At 39.8% G+C, this 15,004-nt stretch overlaps 1 protein-coding gene across 4 annotated transcripts in view; it reads right to left on the bottom strand.

Moving 5' to 3' along the window:
• Window positions 1–281: 281 nt before the first annotated feature.
• The window catches only part of LOC120532965 (fibrillin-2), a 142,372-nt gene continuing 127,649 nt past the window's right edge, over window positions 282–15,004 (bottom strand). For 3 of the 4 annotated variants that reach the window (XM_039759489.1, XM_039759492.1, XM_039759490.1), the window contains 5 exons: window positions 14,848–14,976; window positions 14,303–14,422; window positions 10,519–10,750; window positions 10,213–10,384; window positions 282–1,700 (listed from right to left, as the gene is read on the bottom strand). In XM_039759489.1, the coding sequence (XP_039615423.1) occupies window positions 1,386–1,700; window positions 10,213–10,384; window positions 10,519–10,750; window positions 14,303–14,422; window positions 14,848–14,976 (968 nt within the window). In that variant the 3' untranslated portion in view covers window positions 282–1,385. The remainder of the gene's footprint in view (window positions 1,701–10,212; window positions 10,385–10,518; window positions 10,751–14,302; window positions 14,423–14,847; window positions 14,977–15,004) is intronic. The other variant, XM_039759491.1, reaches the window with a different exon arrangement.

Here is a 15,004-nt window from a genome sequence, read left to right as displayed (position 1 = left end):
GAATGTGCTCAAACCTATAATGCCCTTTATTCTGAGAATGTGGCAGCATGGCATTAACACAATGGCACTGAATCCCACCAACCGTGTACTTCTGACAATGAGACGTATTGTGTAGGTCTGGTGCAGTTGAAAGCTGCCTCTTACAACACTGCAGAAACGCCATAATGAATTGTCCTGTCATTCATAAGTACTGTAAGTAAAGTCACTGACAACCAAGAGTCACTCGAGTCAAAGCTGCTGGAACTCTCTGATTGCAGTGAATTCTTTTTTTTGGTCCATCGTGAATGTTATTTAGAAGCGCCGTGCCATGCAGCACCAGTTACCCAGCTAAGTTTGAGGTATTGATGTTGTTGATGAGAAATACAGTACAGATTAACCTGAGGAGGTACGCACAAGGTAGAGCCAAAGCACATCTGAACATTCAGTTGGTTAAGAGCATAATCACATGTAATTACAAACACACGTGAACCTTATTAGAATGCCAAATGCTCACACGTCACCTGTGCTTTTCTCGAAGTACAGCCGCTTACTATGCGGTAATTATTCCATGTATTTGTTCTTCCGTACCACTCTGACTTGCCTGCTTTGTGCAGCACATACAGTATGCTGCTTTTCTCACTCTGCATTCTTCAGCCACCCGACTTGGCCTCTCCTATAACCTCCCATTTCAGCAAATTCATAATTAACCATTATTAGCAGTGTGCCTGCCATGCCATGGGTCATAAGCTGATGGTGGCACAGAATAAGGAGTCATCTGTTACCTTTCTGCTGTACAAAGAAGAAAAAAGTTTACTTCTGCATCCAAACTGTAATGTAAACTGTAAAGTGTGTCTTTGTGTGAAGTGAACAGTGTGCTCTAATCTGACTATTCCTTTTTTGGATTAATTTTAATAAATATGTTGATATACTAATTCTTAGTTATGTCAAAGGAAGTATCAAAAACGCAGCAACATGTTGTTACTTAACATGCCGCAATTTCAAAAGAACACATTTCCGGAGAGCTAATGCCTCCTAAGGAAACACGTGTGATCACCTTGCACGCTGCTGAGTGATAAATTAAAATATCAAAGTGCATTCCTCTCTAAATGAATTCTAGCGCATTGTCTGCTTGTTACATCCTGTGCTCTGATGCCAAGATCAGGTAAGACAAGTTGGCAGTGATACCCTGAGAGGCTCTGGGACCTTTGCAGAACAATCATGCTGTGTATAAATTCAATCAATAGTGAACTAAGTAATAGGTAGGGCATTAAGGGAAAAGAAACAAACCTTTAGTAGCCCTTGAGCAGTTACCAAACAGAAGCTCCTTTAGAGCTTGACGTACATCTTATACCCTGCTTCTCTTTTCTTTAATAAGAGGTTTCTCTGCTGAGAGTTCCAGGAGCTGTTCACTCCAGTTCAATAAGCAATTGCAGATGAAGACTTCTGTCTGTCTGTCCTTCAAGATGGTTCTCACTTATCACCTCTAGCCTATAGATTCCTGGAGACAACTTCTTCTTGCTTGTGTGCAGATAGCTGAGGCCAGCACGCTGGTTAATGCGAAAGAGACCGTCATAATTGCCGGATGAAATGCTATATTGAACCTTGTTGTTGAGAGACTCAGTTGCAGGGATAAACGTCATGATGTGTTGCTGCTTGCTACTCTTGAGATGTAACCTGAGTGGTACTTGATTGTCCAAGCTGTCCAGGCTGACCGGTGCCTCCTGTAAGTAATGAAAAGAGCACTCAGTGTTTAATGAGCATGCGATGACACATTCTTTCAGTGTGAGCTAAATAATGACTCCAGACACGGGCTCACTCCACCACCAAATGACAGACAGTTTTCACGTCTGATTTTTAAGCATTTATGCCCCGCTTTTCATCTTTTTTCCCCCCATTATTGTGGTGTCTCACAAACGAGGATCATGAAGTTATTCCAGACACATCATTTCAGAGCACAGACAGAATAAAAACATTTTGATGACTAATCTGTTATAGAACTAAACCTTCTGTGCTGTTATGCAAATAAATCTGTTTTGATCCGAGAACAGTAAGTTGGATATACTGTCCCTTTCCCTGCAGTTCATGTTTCAAATGTTAACTGTTAAAATATATATATGCGTCCCCTTCGGTACTTTAGATTCTTATCTCATGCATAATATCTTAAAATTATTTTTCTGAAGTGTAGTCTCACAAGTTGGATTTGATAATGTAGCAACATTTGAATATTAGGATCACCTAGGAATGACTATCAAAGACTAAACAAATAAAAAGTTAACAAATAGTGATTCCTTTGTGCCAAGAAGTGAAATGGGACATGCCAGCACAGCTTGTTTTATTAAAAAATGACTAAAATGATTAATATTACATAAATGTAATTTGATGCAAAAATATATATAAAATAGTTGAAAGCAATGAATTATGAATGAGCATTTAAAGCATCGTATGTTGTTTTGACTGCCTATGTAAGAGGTAAGATGCAGACGTATACATTACTGCCATCTACAGGAAAATGTGACCTAAATTTTGGAATATTCTTATTCAGCAAATAGAAATGACAGGATGCAATATCAGCAATAACTATAATTCCTCAAGTACTGAAAATCACAGCTTACGGCCTCTTCTTATGCTAACAATACAACAATCGTTCCAATTTGACACAGGCTTTATTTTCTGAGTCATAATTTCTCCAAACACCAGAGAAATACGCAACCACCTTTTTGGAAATGAAAGGTTATTACAAAAATGTAAATCTTCATAACTCTGTAATTCCTCAGTGAAAGTTTATTTAGTTCAGAAATGTTATGTGAAACAGGCAACCAACTGCACTTGTAAATGAAGATGTGGACAGATGGGCATTGCAGCCTGGATGGTTATTTGAACGCTTCCTGCTTGTGAGACTGTTATAGCAGAAGGACCGAGGGAGACTGCCTCCCCAGGGCTATGGAATCCTCCTTTTTGGACAACCACAGGGCTGCTTGGAAGTTGTAGTTCTGATGGATAACCCTGTTGAGGTCCATGGGTGCCACTAGAGACAGCTGCTGGGGACAAGCTCCCCTGTCCTAGGGAAGATCTGCCTGAGCCACAAGTGCTTTCTTGTGGTAATGTTGAGAGGTCTGGAAGAAGGAAAGGAAAGAAAAGAGAAAGGAAAAGAATTGTATTGTGGAAGAAGAAGAAGATGAAGAAGCCTGTTTAAGGTATTTTCTCAAATAAAATATTTATTTGAACCCAGAACGTATGAGGGTGAAGTTGTCTCTAGGGGTTCGGGGCTCTGTTTGGCCCTGTACAGGGCACACCCTGCTTCAAGCATAAGCCAAATAATATCCATATTTCAGTGCACAAACAACATGAAACTGTATTGGGGTGTGTTTGTCTTTCACTAGATTCTCTACATTCATAATGGCTAACACGGCACACCACCCTAGTACTACTAGATAACTGGTAGATAGAAGTAAACTGGTCATATGCCACAAACATTTGGTCTTGAACAGAGCAAATAATAACTGTAATGAGCCTTTTTCACAAAATGTGGCACAGTGGTGCATTCTGTGCAGAATCTCTGTATGTCCTCCCTGTGGCTGCAATCTGAAAAAATTAAGTTAAAATGGGTCATCCTGAGTATAAATGGTATTTGTAAAATTAAAAACCAATTATTTCTAACAAAAAAAATGGCAATTAAAAAGAGAAATGCTGAGTACCTTGATCCCCATGTTGTGTCACCTGGAATGACTGATTGTCTTTGACAAAAAAAAATCAATTCTACAACAGCGTTCTTGGCAAAATACACAACATTTGCTGAAAAACTCCCTGAAGTCGGTGGATGAGGAAAAACCTACGGTATAAGGAGCAGCAGTGAAAAAAGTAATATGGGACAAAATCGTCTGCTGGAATTGTGAAGAAAGTTGGGAATATAAACAGGTTTTGAAGGCTCATTACAATGACAGGATTTTTATTTGGTCCACACAGGAGTAATAGTTTGTGACATATGATAGATATATGATAGATATGATATATTGTTATATGATAGATATAGTTTGTGACATATGATAGATATTGTAGTGCAAATGAAGTTTAAAATTTGCCAAAGTCAACAGAGTAAGACTTGAATGTCACCAGAGGCGTATTCATTTGGTCAACTACAGTATGACTAACTTGACATTTACCATTTCAGTTCATTTTATACTGGGTCTTTTTTGATCACCTGTTCATAATTGTAAAGTAGTGTGGGACTAACTGCTAAGCCAGGTGGACTGGAAGGTGTAAACTGGCCAAATTTGAGTGAGTATCTGATAGAGGATAAGTGTACAAGAGTGCCCAATAATGGACTGACCATATCTTGTCCATGTTCAGGGTATGCCTTGTGTCTATCGCTGCCAGGCTGTGGTCCTTTATGTCTCCATGCTGGAAAAGTATACATTAAAGTGAAAGTTTTTATTTCCTGTCCTTTGGGGTGGTGCTATGTGCCACCCACACCTGCTCAAAGGCTCTATCCTGCAGTCACCTGGGGTACTGAAGGAAACGAGGAGGACTTGGAAACCTTATTATCAACTGTACTAACAGTATCAACTGTGCCCAGCAGAGGGTGGGCGACCAGCTAGCCTTGGTCATTGTGACTTTCATGATGCAGAAACAGATTATCATCAGACTTAACTGTTTGATTTGCTTGTTTCTGTCTTCTGACCGTGGACCTCCAGAGTTTTATTTTTCTCCTATGGCCCATCGTAGGAGTTTTTTTGTGTTCCTCTCCTCATCATATTCAGGAATCAAGAACTTCATCACCTGAAATCGCTATGGTCTGTTTTATTTGCTTTTCAATCTTTTCATTAACTTTAATAACATCAGTCTGTTTCTACTCAATGGGATGCCATGTACATTTACCTGGGTAAAACATTGATATATACTGTATATATTTTTGTATATATTAATTAGAGCTGGTTTTTCTATTGTCAACCTTAATGTATAAAGGTAGTGATCAAACTAAAAGACGTGGGAACTCAGCGCGCAGTCTGTAGGTAGGTACAAAATTGGCTCAGACACTGGAAGAAAAGGTTATATAGTGAGGGAAACGTTTTTAGAATTAGGTGATTTTAAAAGTGGTGTTCCTCAGGGGTCAGTGCTAGGGCTGATGCTGTTTTTAATATACATAAACAATCTATACAAGAATATAATCAATAAGCTGGTCAAGTTTGCAGATGATACCAACTAGGTGGAAAAGCAGCTAATGTAGAATCAGCTAAATTGTTATAGTGAGAAATGGGCAGCATACAGGTGTGAGCAGATTTATGACAGATGAAATTTAATGTAACTAAGTGTAAGGCACTAAACATAAGAAGAAATGTTAGATATGAAAACACAGAGGGAGATTGTGAGAAGGAGTTATAATGGACTTGTCACTATCAACATCCTGACAGGGTACAGGAGTAATCAAAAAGGCTGACACGATGTTAAGTTATATATTATAAGGTGTGGATAGTACGTAGGTCAAGGGAGGTTATGCTATTGTCATGTAATACAATAGTGAAGCTTCACCCACAGAAGTGAGTTCAGTTTTGGTCTCCATATTAAAAAAGGCATAGCAGAGCTAGAGAACGTTTAGAAAAGAGTGGCTAGGCTGGTTCTGGGCCCTAATAAGTATGATCAATGAATAGGGATTGAAGGAGTTCAACCTTTTCAGTTTAAGAAAACAGAGTTTAGGAAGTTACATGACTGAAGCATTTAAAATCACGAAAGGAATGAATATACTGATTCTGTTACTTTAAAGTCAATTCTTCAAAGAAACAATGGATACAGAACCTGCACAAATGTTAGAAAGTTTTAATTCATGCAAAGAACCATAGATACACAAAATAAATTACCAAGTAGTATGGTGGAAAGTAGGACTTTAGGGAACTTCAAATCTCAACTTGATATTATTTTGGACAATCTAAATAAGTAGGATGACTGAGCTTCTTAGACTGAATGGCCTGTTCTTGTCACAACTTTTCTAACATGCTAATTTATATTCTATGAGTCTGGTTAATTCTTAATTTCTTGCAAGTTGCAAGGAGCTGCTGTTCTATCCCACACCCTAAATGTTGGCATTGTAAGTTCGCTGGTGATTGCAATGAGGTCTGGTGTGGCTGAGTGTCAGTGAACGTGAGTATATGCATGTGTATTCCCTAATATTGACTGACTAGGACAGACTCCAGCTTCCTGTGATTCTGTAATGGAAGAAGCAGGTTCATGAGCTGGACATACAGATGTAGGTAAGGAAATATCTGTTTTGTCTGTTAAGGGCTGCAGGCCTGTACAGCTAATATGTCAACCTCAGCACAATATGTTTTGTAATCACTGCAGGCATTACTTTTGGGTTATTGATTTCTCTTTAAACGAGTAACAAAACCTAAAACCATTTCCAATTCCTTGATTTACTGGACAGTCACAGCAAAATCACAATTGTTAAATTAACGCTTAATGCTTTATGTTTCCAGACAGTACGTACATTGTTAAGAATTACTTCAACACTCTAAGAGTGAATTTCATGCTGGTGGTTTGGCTGTGGTTTGCAGTCTGAGGTTGCTAGACCTCCTGCCCAACATGTTACCAGCGGAGACCAGGCAGACACAAGTGTGGACAACTACAGTACGTGCTATTTTATCATAAGATTTGAATACACACACACCAACTACAAGCATGTCTTTGGATTGTAGAAAAAAACAATAGGAAAAGATGCAAAACTACACAGAAGGCTCTTCAGCTGGATTTTAATAAGGGTCTATGTCACGGGTGGGCAAAGTTGTTCCTGGAGGTCCGCAGTGGCTGCAGGTCTTTGTTCCAACCCAGTTGCTTATTAAGAAGCCCTTATTGCTCAAGTAACACTCCTGCTTCATTTTAATTGTCTCGCTTGTTAAGATTTTGAACCCTTATTGCTTATTTTAGTCTTAAACAGCTGTATTTTGGTTTTTAATTTCTCCTTATTAGCAATAAGATGCAAATGACAAAAGAAACCAGCATTTCTCCATTTAGTTTGTTTCCATTTACACCTGTTTGGATTAATTAAATACTTGTAAGGAAGGTGAAGAGAAAAAAAGTAAAGGACTGAGAATTACTCATCCGTTTTACACTTCAAATCATTTGAGTGATATCCTTAGAAAGGAAAAAAAAATCTAGGATATTAGAATGACCTGACATGGCAGATTTAAAGCACTAACAAGCTATGAAATTAAATTATTGGCAAGGATTGCTTTCTAATTAGGCAACTGGGTTGGAACAAAAACATGTAGCCACTGCGGCCCTCCAGGACTGACTTTGCCCACCCCTGGTCTATGTGATGTAAGGTAGCACTGCCACTAAGCTACTCTTACATTTTCAAGTAAGTTAGTAAGAAAGTACAGTAGAGTCTCGCTTATCCAATATTCCGTATTATCCGACGTCCCACCGCAAAAAAAAGAACAAACAAAAAAAATACGCATCAATCGGCATCAAGAACTGCAAGTTGCGAGCGTGAGCGTAGTCTATTTTTTGTTGCTCCCGAGTCTGCTGCAGCTAATTACAGTGGAACCTCGGTTTGCAAGCATAATTCGTTCTGGAAATGTGCACGCAGTCCAAAGCACTCGTACAGTATGTCAATGCGAATTTCCCCATAAGAAACTCAGATGATTCGTTCCACAACCCAAAACTATTCATATAAAAATGATTAATACATAATATCCATCCATCCATCCATCCTCTTCCGCTTATCCGAGGTCGGGTCGCGGGGGCAGCAGCTTAAGCAGAGAGGCCCAGACTTCCCTCTCCCCAGCCACTTCTTCCAGCTCTTCCGGGAGAATACCAAGGCGTTCCCAGGCCAGCCGGGAGACATAGTCCCTCCAGCGTGTCCTGGGTCTTCCCCGGGGCCTCCTCCCGGTTGGGCGTGCCCGGAACACCTCACCAAGGAGGCGTCCAGGAGGCATCCTGATCAGATGCCCGAGCCACCTCATCTGACTCCTCTCGATGCGGAGGAGTAGCAGCTCTACTCTGAGCCCCTCCCGGATGACTGAGCTTCTCACCCTATCTTTAAGGGAAAGCCCAGACACCCTGCGGAGGAAACTCATTTCAGCCGCTTGTATTCGCGATCTCGTTCTTTCGGTCACTACCCATAGCTCATGACCATAGGTGAGGGTAGGAGCGTAGATCGACTGGTAAATTGAGAGCTTTGCCTTACGGCTCAGCTCCTTTTTCACCACGACAGACCGATGCAGAGCCCGCATCACTGCGGATGCCGCACCGATCCGCCTGTCGATCTCACGCTCCATTCTTCCCTCATTCATGAACAAGACCCCGAGATACTTGAACTCCTCCACTTGGGGCAGGATCTCCCCCCCAACCCTGAGAGGGCACTCCACCCTTTTCCGGCTGAGGACCATGCTCTTGGATTTGGAGGTGCTGATTCTCATCCCAGCCGCTTCACACTCAGCTGCGAACCGATCCAGAGAGCTGAAGATCACGGCCTGATGAAGCAAACAGGACAACATCATCTGCAAAAAGCAGTGACCCAATCCTGAGTCCACCAAACCGGACCCCTTCAACACCCTGGCTGCGCCTAGAAATTCTGTCCATAAAAGTTATGAACAGAATCGGTGACAAAGGGCAGCCCTGGCGGAGTCCAACTCTCACTGGAAACGAGCTCGACTTACTGCGGCAATGCGGACCAAGCTCTGACACCGGTTGTGCAGAGACCGAACAGCTCTTATCAGGGGGTCTGGTACCCCATACTCCCGGAGCACCCCCCACAGGATTCCCTGAGGGACACGGTCGAATGCCTTTTCCAAGTCCACCAAACACATGTAGACTGGTCGGGCAAACTCCCATGCACCCTCCAGGACTCTGCTAAGGGTGAAGAGCTGGTCCACTGTTCCGCGACCAGGTCGAAAACCACACTGTTCCTCCTGAATCCGAGGTTCGACTATCCGACGGACCCTCCTCTCCAGAACCCCCGAATAGACTTTTCCAGGGAGGCTGAGGAGTGTGATCCCTCTATAGTTGGAACACACCCTCCGGTCCCCCTTTTTAAAGAGGGGGACCACCACCCCGGTCTGCCAATCCAGAGGCACTGTCCCCACAATATAAAGTAAAAATAAATAAAGCAAATGAACCTGCACTTTACCTTTGAAAAGAATCATGGCTGGTGTGAGTGAGTTTCTAAACTCTTGTGGGATTCCACCCAACGGGACGACACGCGGAAGAGCGTCCCAAAGCAATCGCAGTCACCCATCACTGTAGCAGGTCGCCATAAAGGCCAATCCGAAAAGATCATGGACATGCTATAAGCGCCTGCCATCAATGGGTGATACAAGGAACAAGGAACATTGTAAATGCGCAGGACTGTGTGTTCCTTTCCCCCCGACTTTGCCTGACTGCTGTGTCTGTGTATAGGAGAACGGCAGATCCCACTAAAATAAATAACCGCGCTGTTGCTGTTTCAAGCTGAATAAAGCTGGTGTTGCTAAAAGTACTGAGACTCAGCTTCGAGTTTTCGGGTGCAAGACGGGGACTCACACGTCACATCACAAACACACATACACACGCAGTCACAATGCTGTAGTAAACAGTATACGCTCGTATGAATGTTGACTATATGAGTGACGGAGTTAAGGCTCTAGAAACTGCAATTAATTACATTGAGCAACAAGAAGAAGCTACAGGAAATGACATAATGATGCTGCAAAGATGGCGAGACTTGACAGCAAAGAAACGGCACTCGTCAGGAAAGCAGACTACGATCAAACATGTCTTTAAATCATCACAGGACTGAACTTTTTAAGTACAGTACATACTGTATTTAACGTCAGACAATTCTGTAACTGTAAGTTCATTTTTTCAGTTAATTTATTCTGTTGTTTTGTTGTAAAACATGATTATTAGTTTCATAATGTGTAAAATTATAACATAGTTTGACGTTTAATAGGCTTTTTCTTAACACCTGCCATTATCCAACATTTTCGCTTATCCGATGTTCAGCTGGCCCGTTTATGTCGGATAAGCGAGACTCTACTGTATATCTGATATATATAAGCAGGAATTGGGTATGACTGGTATCTTAATAGCAAGCTAATATTAATTTCCAAAAGAAAATAAACTATTTTTCAAGCTTATTGAAGTCATGCTTCTTTTTTGTATTGGTCCATAATGAACCAGTAAAAACATGCTCCTTCTGCACAAATTGATACTGTAGATCTCTCTTATTTTTGTCATAACTAAAGCAGACCAACACCATACCTCGAAGAGCTGTGTTTCTTTAGTACTCCTTCTCCTTCTGAGATCTTTCTTTGGGAGATCCTTGACCTTGCATTCATAGCAAGCTTCTAGAAACAAGGCTTCTTCCTCAGTGGCCTGTCCCACTGGGGTCAAGAACTGATCCTGGTGTAGCACCACTGAAGACACACAGTGACTGCATAAATCATACAGTAAGTAAAGAAAGGCCAGTGTTAGTAGAAACAAGGCAAAAGACACTGTAGGCATGTTTTAAAGTAACATCTACTAAACAAATATTCAGTGGTTTTGGAAGTGAAAAGGAATACCTACCCTTGTCCCACTCTGTAATACCCAGGTGGACAACCGCACATATAACCTCCTTCTGTATTTGAGCATCCATAATTACAGGGATTCTTAAAAGTTTCACATTCATTAATGTCATGGCAGGAAGTTGTTAGCTCATTAAATGAATAACCAGATGGACAAGAGCACCTGTAGCTTCCTAGAGTATTGTAGCACAAGGCAGCTCCACACCTCTTTGGATCAGCACACTCGTTCTCATCTGGAAAATGAAATATAGAGTATGTTACATAAAATGTATTATTATTATTATTATGTGCCATCTGCACTGGCTGCCAGATGTTTCAGGAGTTATAGCAGAAGCTGGATCAGAAGCACTAATGTGTACAAAAACTGGTGAATATACAGTGAATTTAGGTACAGTACATGCAACAAAATAATTCCATGTGCCTGCTCAAACTGCGCTATGATATGAAATAGAACAATCAATGATTACTTTTCCTAACATCTGTTACATTTCCATTCCACTGATTCATTTTTAATCCACCTAATCCAGTACAGAGTTATGGGGAGGTGGTGACTATTGCAGTAGCATAGGACAAAAGATGGGAACCAACTGTGTATTAGGTACCAGTCATATTAGTATAATTATTTCAGCATATGGAATGGCATTAAGTTCACATTAAATGAAGCAAATACCTCAATGATCGCCATTAACAACTGTATTGTCTTTACTCACATTCGGTCTACTGTACTTGGCATAATCCAAGAGAATACTTGTAAAACATCTTGTCATTGACAGAAAGACAAGTTCTGAAAGTTTCAATTTGTGTCACACAAAATCTTGCTTGCCTACCATAATTGTGAACACTTGGAAGCTGAGATCTCAGAAATTCAGCTTCAGTAGTTTTCTGGAACAGCCTGCATATCATCTGAGGAGCAAGAAATTCTAATTCTAAAGAGTTTCTAATGAAGCTTAACACAAAAGCTTTTTATATGGACTGTTTCAAAGACCTGTCATCACGAAACATTACTAAGCAGGATTCAGATTGCAGTGTTATTTCAATAGATCCTATCAGTCTGTGATGTGTTTTAATGTTCACATGCAGTATATTGTTGAATTACTCATTCTGTAACAGATCTAAGATGACACAATGGTTAACACTGCTGTCCCATGGGTCCAGTGTCCTAGTTCAAAAATACATGCAGATTAGTTTGATTGGAGCCTCTAAATTGGTCCCATCCAAGTGGAAGAGTGGCTGCTGAGAAGAACTGACCCTGGCCTAGAGTTGGTTCCTACATTTTGCCTCTATAAAACAGTTTCAGAATATTCTGGTATGTTTTCATTGTTTTATATGCAATTATCATTATATTCTTAGGGTACTGTGTGCTTGTATTTCATAGTGGCCCCATTTGAGTACCTCATAGGATTTAACCTCCAGCTTATCTCTTATCTTAGGTGTGCCTTTCACATGTTCTCTCAGTACAAGATTGTGTTACTCAGCCCCTGTCTGCACATTCTCCTGGTATAAATATCTTAATTCTGTACTACTTTACATTTTTCCAGAAAGTACTGACAAAACTGGAAATTAGATATAGTATATGGTTCTAATGAGACCAAAACTGACTTATTTGTTCTCTACATTAATTGCTATTTTTGATGCAAGTGTAACACCTAGTCATATGACAACAAAAGAATTGTTGGACCTGAATAACGCTGTGATCAGTGATCATTAATCAGGGCCTAGAAGACTTATGAACTGAGATAGAAGAATGGTTGCTGCAAATTAAGAAAGAATTACTGCTGAAACCAGCAAGAAATCCTGGACTTGAGAAAAGAATCATCTTCCAGCAGAACAATGACTCTAGACAAGGTGATCAAAATGTTCTAATGTGATAACAATATACTAAAATAAAAGAGTAAATGTCATCAACACGACCACCGAGAATTCAAAAACAAGCATGGAGCCTGCTGAACCACTGTACAGTATGTTCAGTTCACCAATGTAAATTTAGCAATTTCTGAAATATTAAGACAGATTATTTCAACAAGAAGAAGGAATAATGCTATTACCCATTTGCCTCAGGAAATTTATCTTTGTGGCTTCTGGAAGAGTGTGTGAAGCAAAGACATGTAAAGGCTGGAAGAGTACAATGTACATGAGAAGAGTAAGAAATCCTTAACTGAAACACAGTAAAAAGTTTACATTGTCACATAACTCACTGAGAAATCTATGCATGTTCATTTTGTTTCTCAGAGAGTAATATCCCAGTTTCTCTACCTGGAATAAGGGTATATTTCAATAAATAACTGGGTCATTAAAGTGAATGTAAACAACACTGAGTAAAATGGGAAAGTACATCCTTCGTGATAAACTAGCTCAATATCACTTTTACTCAATCCTATGCTGATGTGTTGCTTGGATTGTTAATACTTTGTATCACACTATTAACGGAATGTCAGCAAAGCATTCATAGGGAAATATTTTTATATGTCAATTATATAAAACTAATCTAAAATATCTACATTTAGCCTTCCTTTCCATTATTCACAAAAGAAAAGATAAAAATCATCTTTATTTTTGCTACAAATAATATTCTAAACTTGATGGTGTGCACTGATGTATTACTTACTACATTTTATATGTCAAAATGTAAACAAAAGTTCTGAAATACGCAGAGATTTAATTTGGGTAATACTTCATTTAGAACAACTATAAGAGCTTCAGGGAGAAGCAGGTTGGTTCTAAATACATATACACTGTATAACATGACTTTTGTCATCTTTGGAGAGCAGACAGGATACATAAATGTATCTCATATGTCAAGGTTAATGTTGTGGAGTGGCCCAACATGTGGCAGGAATTTCTGTTTGCCAAAAATGCTTGATAAGCTCTCTTTAATATGGACTCTTTGAAAAAAATTGTGACATGATTTTTCCTTGCTAATTCCCAAAAACAACTCTACCAGTGACGTCACTTATCTAGTACTGAGCTGGTGGAAGAAAGCAAATCCCAAGAATCAACGCAATGATGTGAATTATATCATAAATGGTCAGCCCTTCTCCTATTTGCCCTTTAAATTTTCAATATTTTAATACACAAAAGAGTACTTTTCACTTTTAAAAGGTAGAAAATATGGTTGATCTACTTTAACAAAGAAGAACTGAGAAATAATCCATCCAACCCACTATATCCTAAGTGCAGGGTCACAGGGGTCTGCTGGAGCCAATCCCAGCCAACACAGGGCGCAGGGCAGGAAACAAACCCCAGGCAGGGCGCCAGCCCACCGCAGGGCACACACACCAAGGACAATTTAGAATCGGCAATGCACATAACCTGCTTGTCTTTGGACTGTGGGAAGAAACCGGAGCACCCGGAGGAAACCCACGCAGACACGGGGAGAACATGCAAACTCCACGCAGGGAGGACCTGGGAAGCAAACCCAGGTCTCCTAACTGTGAGGCAGCAGTGCTACCCACTGCGCCACCGTGACGCCCAGAGAAATAATGTATCGTCCAAATATACAAAGCTTTTATGGACTTATCTAAAAAAGTGTAATGGCTGCAATTGCAGTTTATCATCCAAATAATAATTCAAGGGATAAACACTACATTCTTCCATTTAAATGTTATTTAAAGAGGAATGTTTAGCATATTTGTTTCAAACAGTCAGCTTAATAAATGTATAAAATTATGTTATAAACACAAAAATATTCAGCTTTCTTTTCTGCCTTATTGAATATATAAAATATTTTTTATAAGCTATATTTTCAGTTTAGCAAGATATACACCTTTTTGCTGGATGACACTTACCAACACATTGGTTCCACTGGTAGTGCTGGTTGTACCCCTGCGGACAGCTACATCTGTACCCCCCTGCTGTGTTCTGACACCCATGTTTGCATCTGTGCTGGCTTTTGCATTCATCTATATCTGCAAAGGATATGATGTCTTGGCATTATAATTTCTAACAAATGACATTTATACTTATTAATGACATAAAACAATAATGACCCAATAAGCCTAAATAAACATATAAAGTGCAGAGAGCATATGATTAAGATTAAGAATTAAGATAAAGCATACTGTGAACTATATCCTAGGTCTTACAAATAAAACACTGTCTTACAGGAGTTATTTTAAGGAATTTTTGCTAAGAACATGAACCTTCAGTTCTTTTTTTTCCTATATATTTGATATATCTTGGAGAAGAGTGTCTCTAAACAATCTATATGAATACACAAACACAACATGCAAAAAATATTTTTCACTAATGCAATGAGTTAAGTGAGTTAAGTGCACTTGTTATTTCCTACCATTAGTAAAAGAGTGAAAAGCTAAAGTATAATCTTTTATACCATTACAATTGAGGCCACTGGAATCCAGAGAGTAACCTCGTTGACACTCACAACGAAAGCTGCCTGGGTTGTTGTGACAAATCCCTTTGGGTCCACAGAGTGAAGGCTGAGATGCACATTCATTGTTATCTATCAAATAAAAATGAAGATATCTCAG

This window comes from Polypterus senegalus, chromosome 7 (assembly GCF_016835505.1).
Source record: "Polypterus senegalus isolate Bchr_013 chromosome 7, ASM1683550v1, whole genome shotgun sequence".
In the NCBI taxonomy this organism is placed as follows: Eukaryota; Metazoa; Chordata; class Cladistia; order Polypteriformes; family Polypteridae; genus Polypterus; species Polypterus senegalus.
Note: the sequence above shows the minus strand (reverse complement) of the source record. Positions and strands in the feature narration are given on the sequence as shown.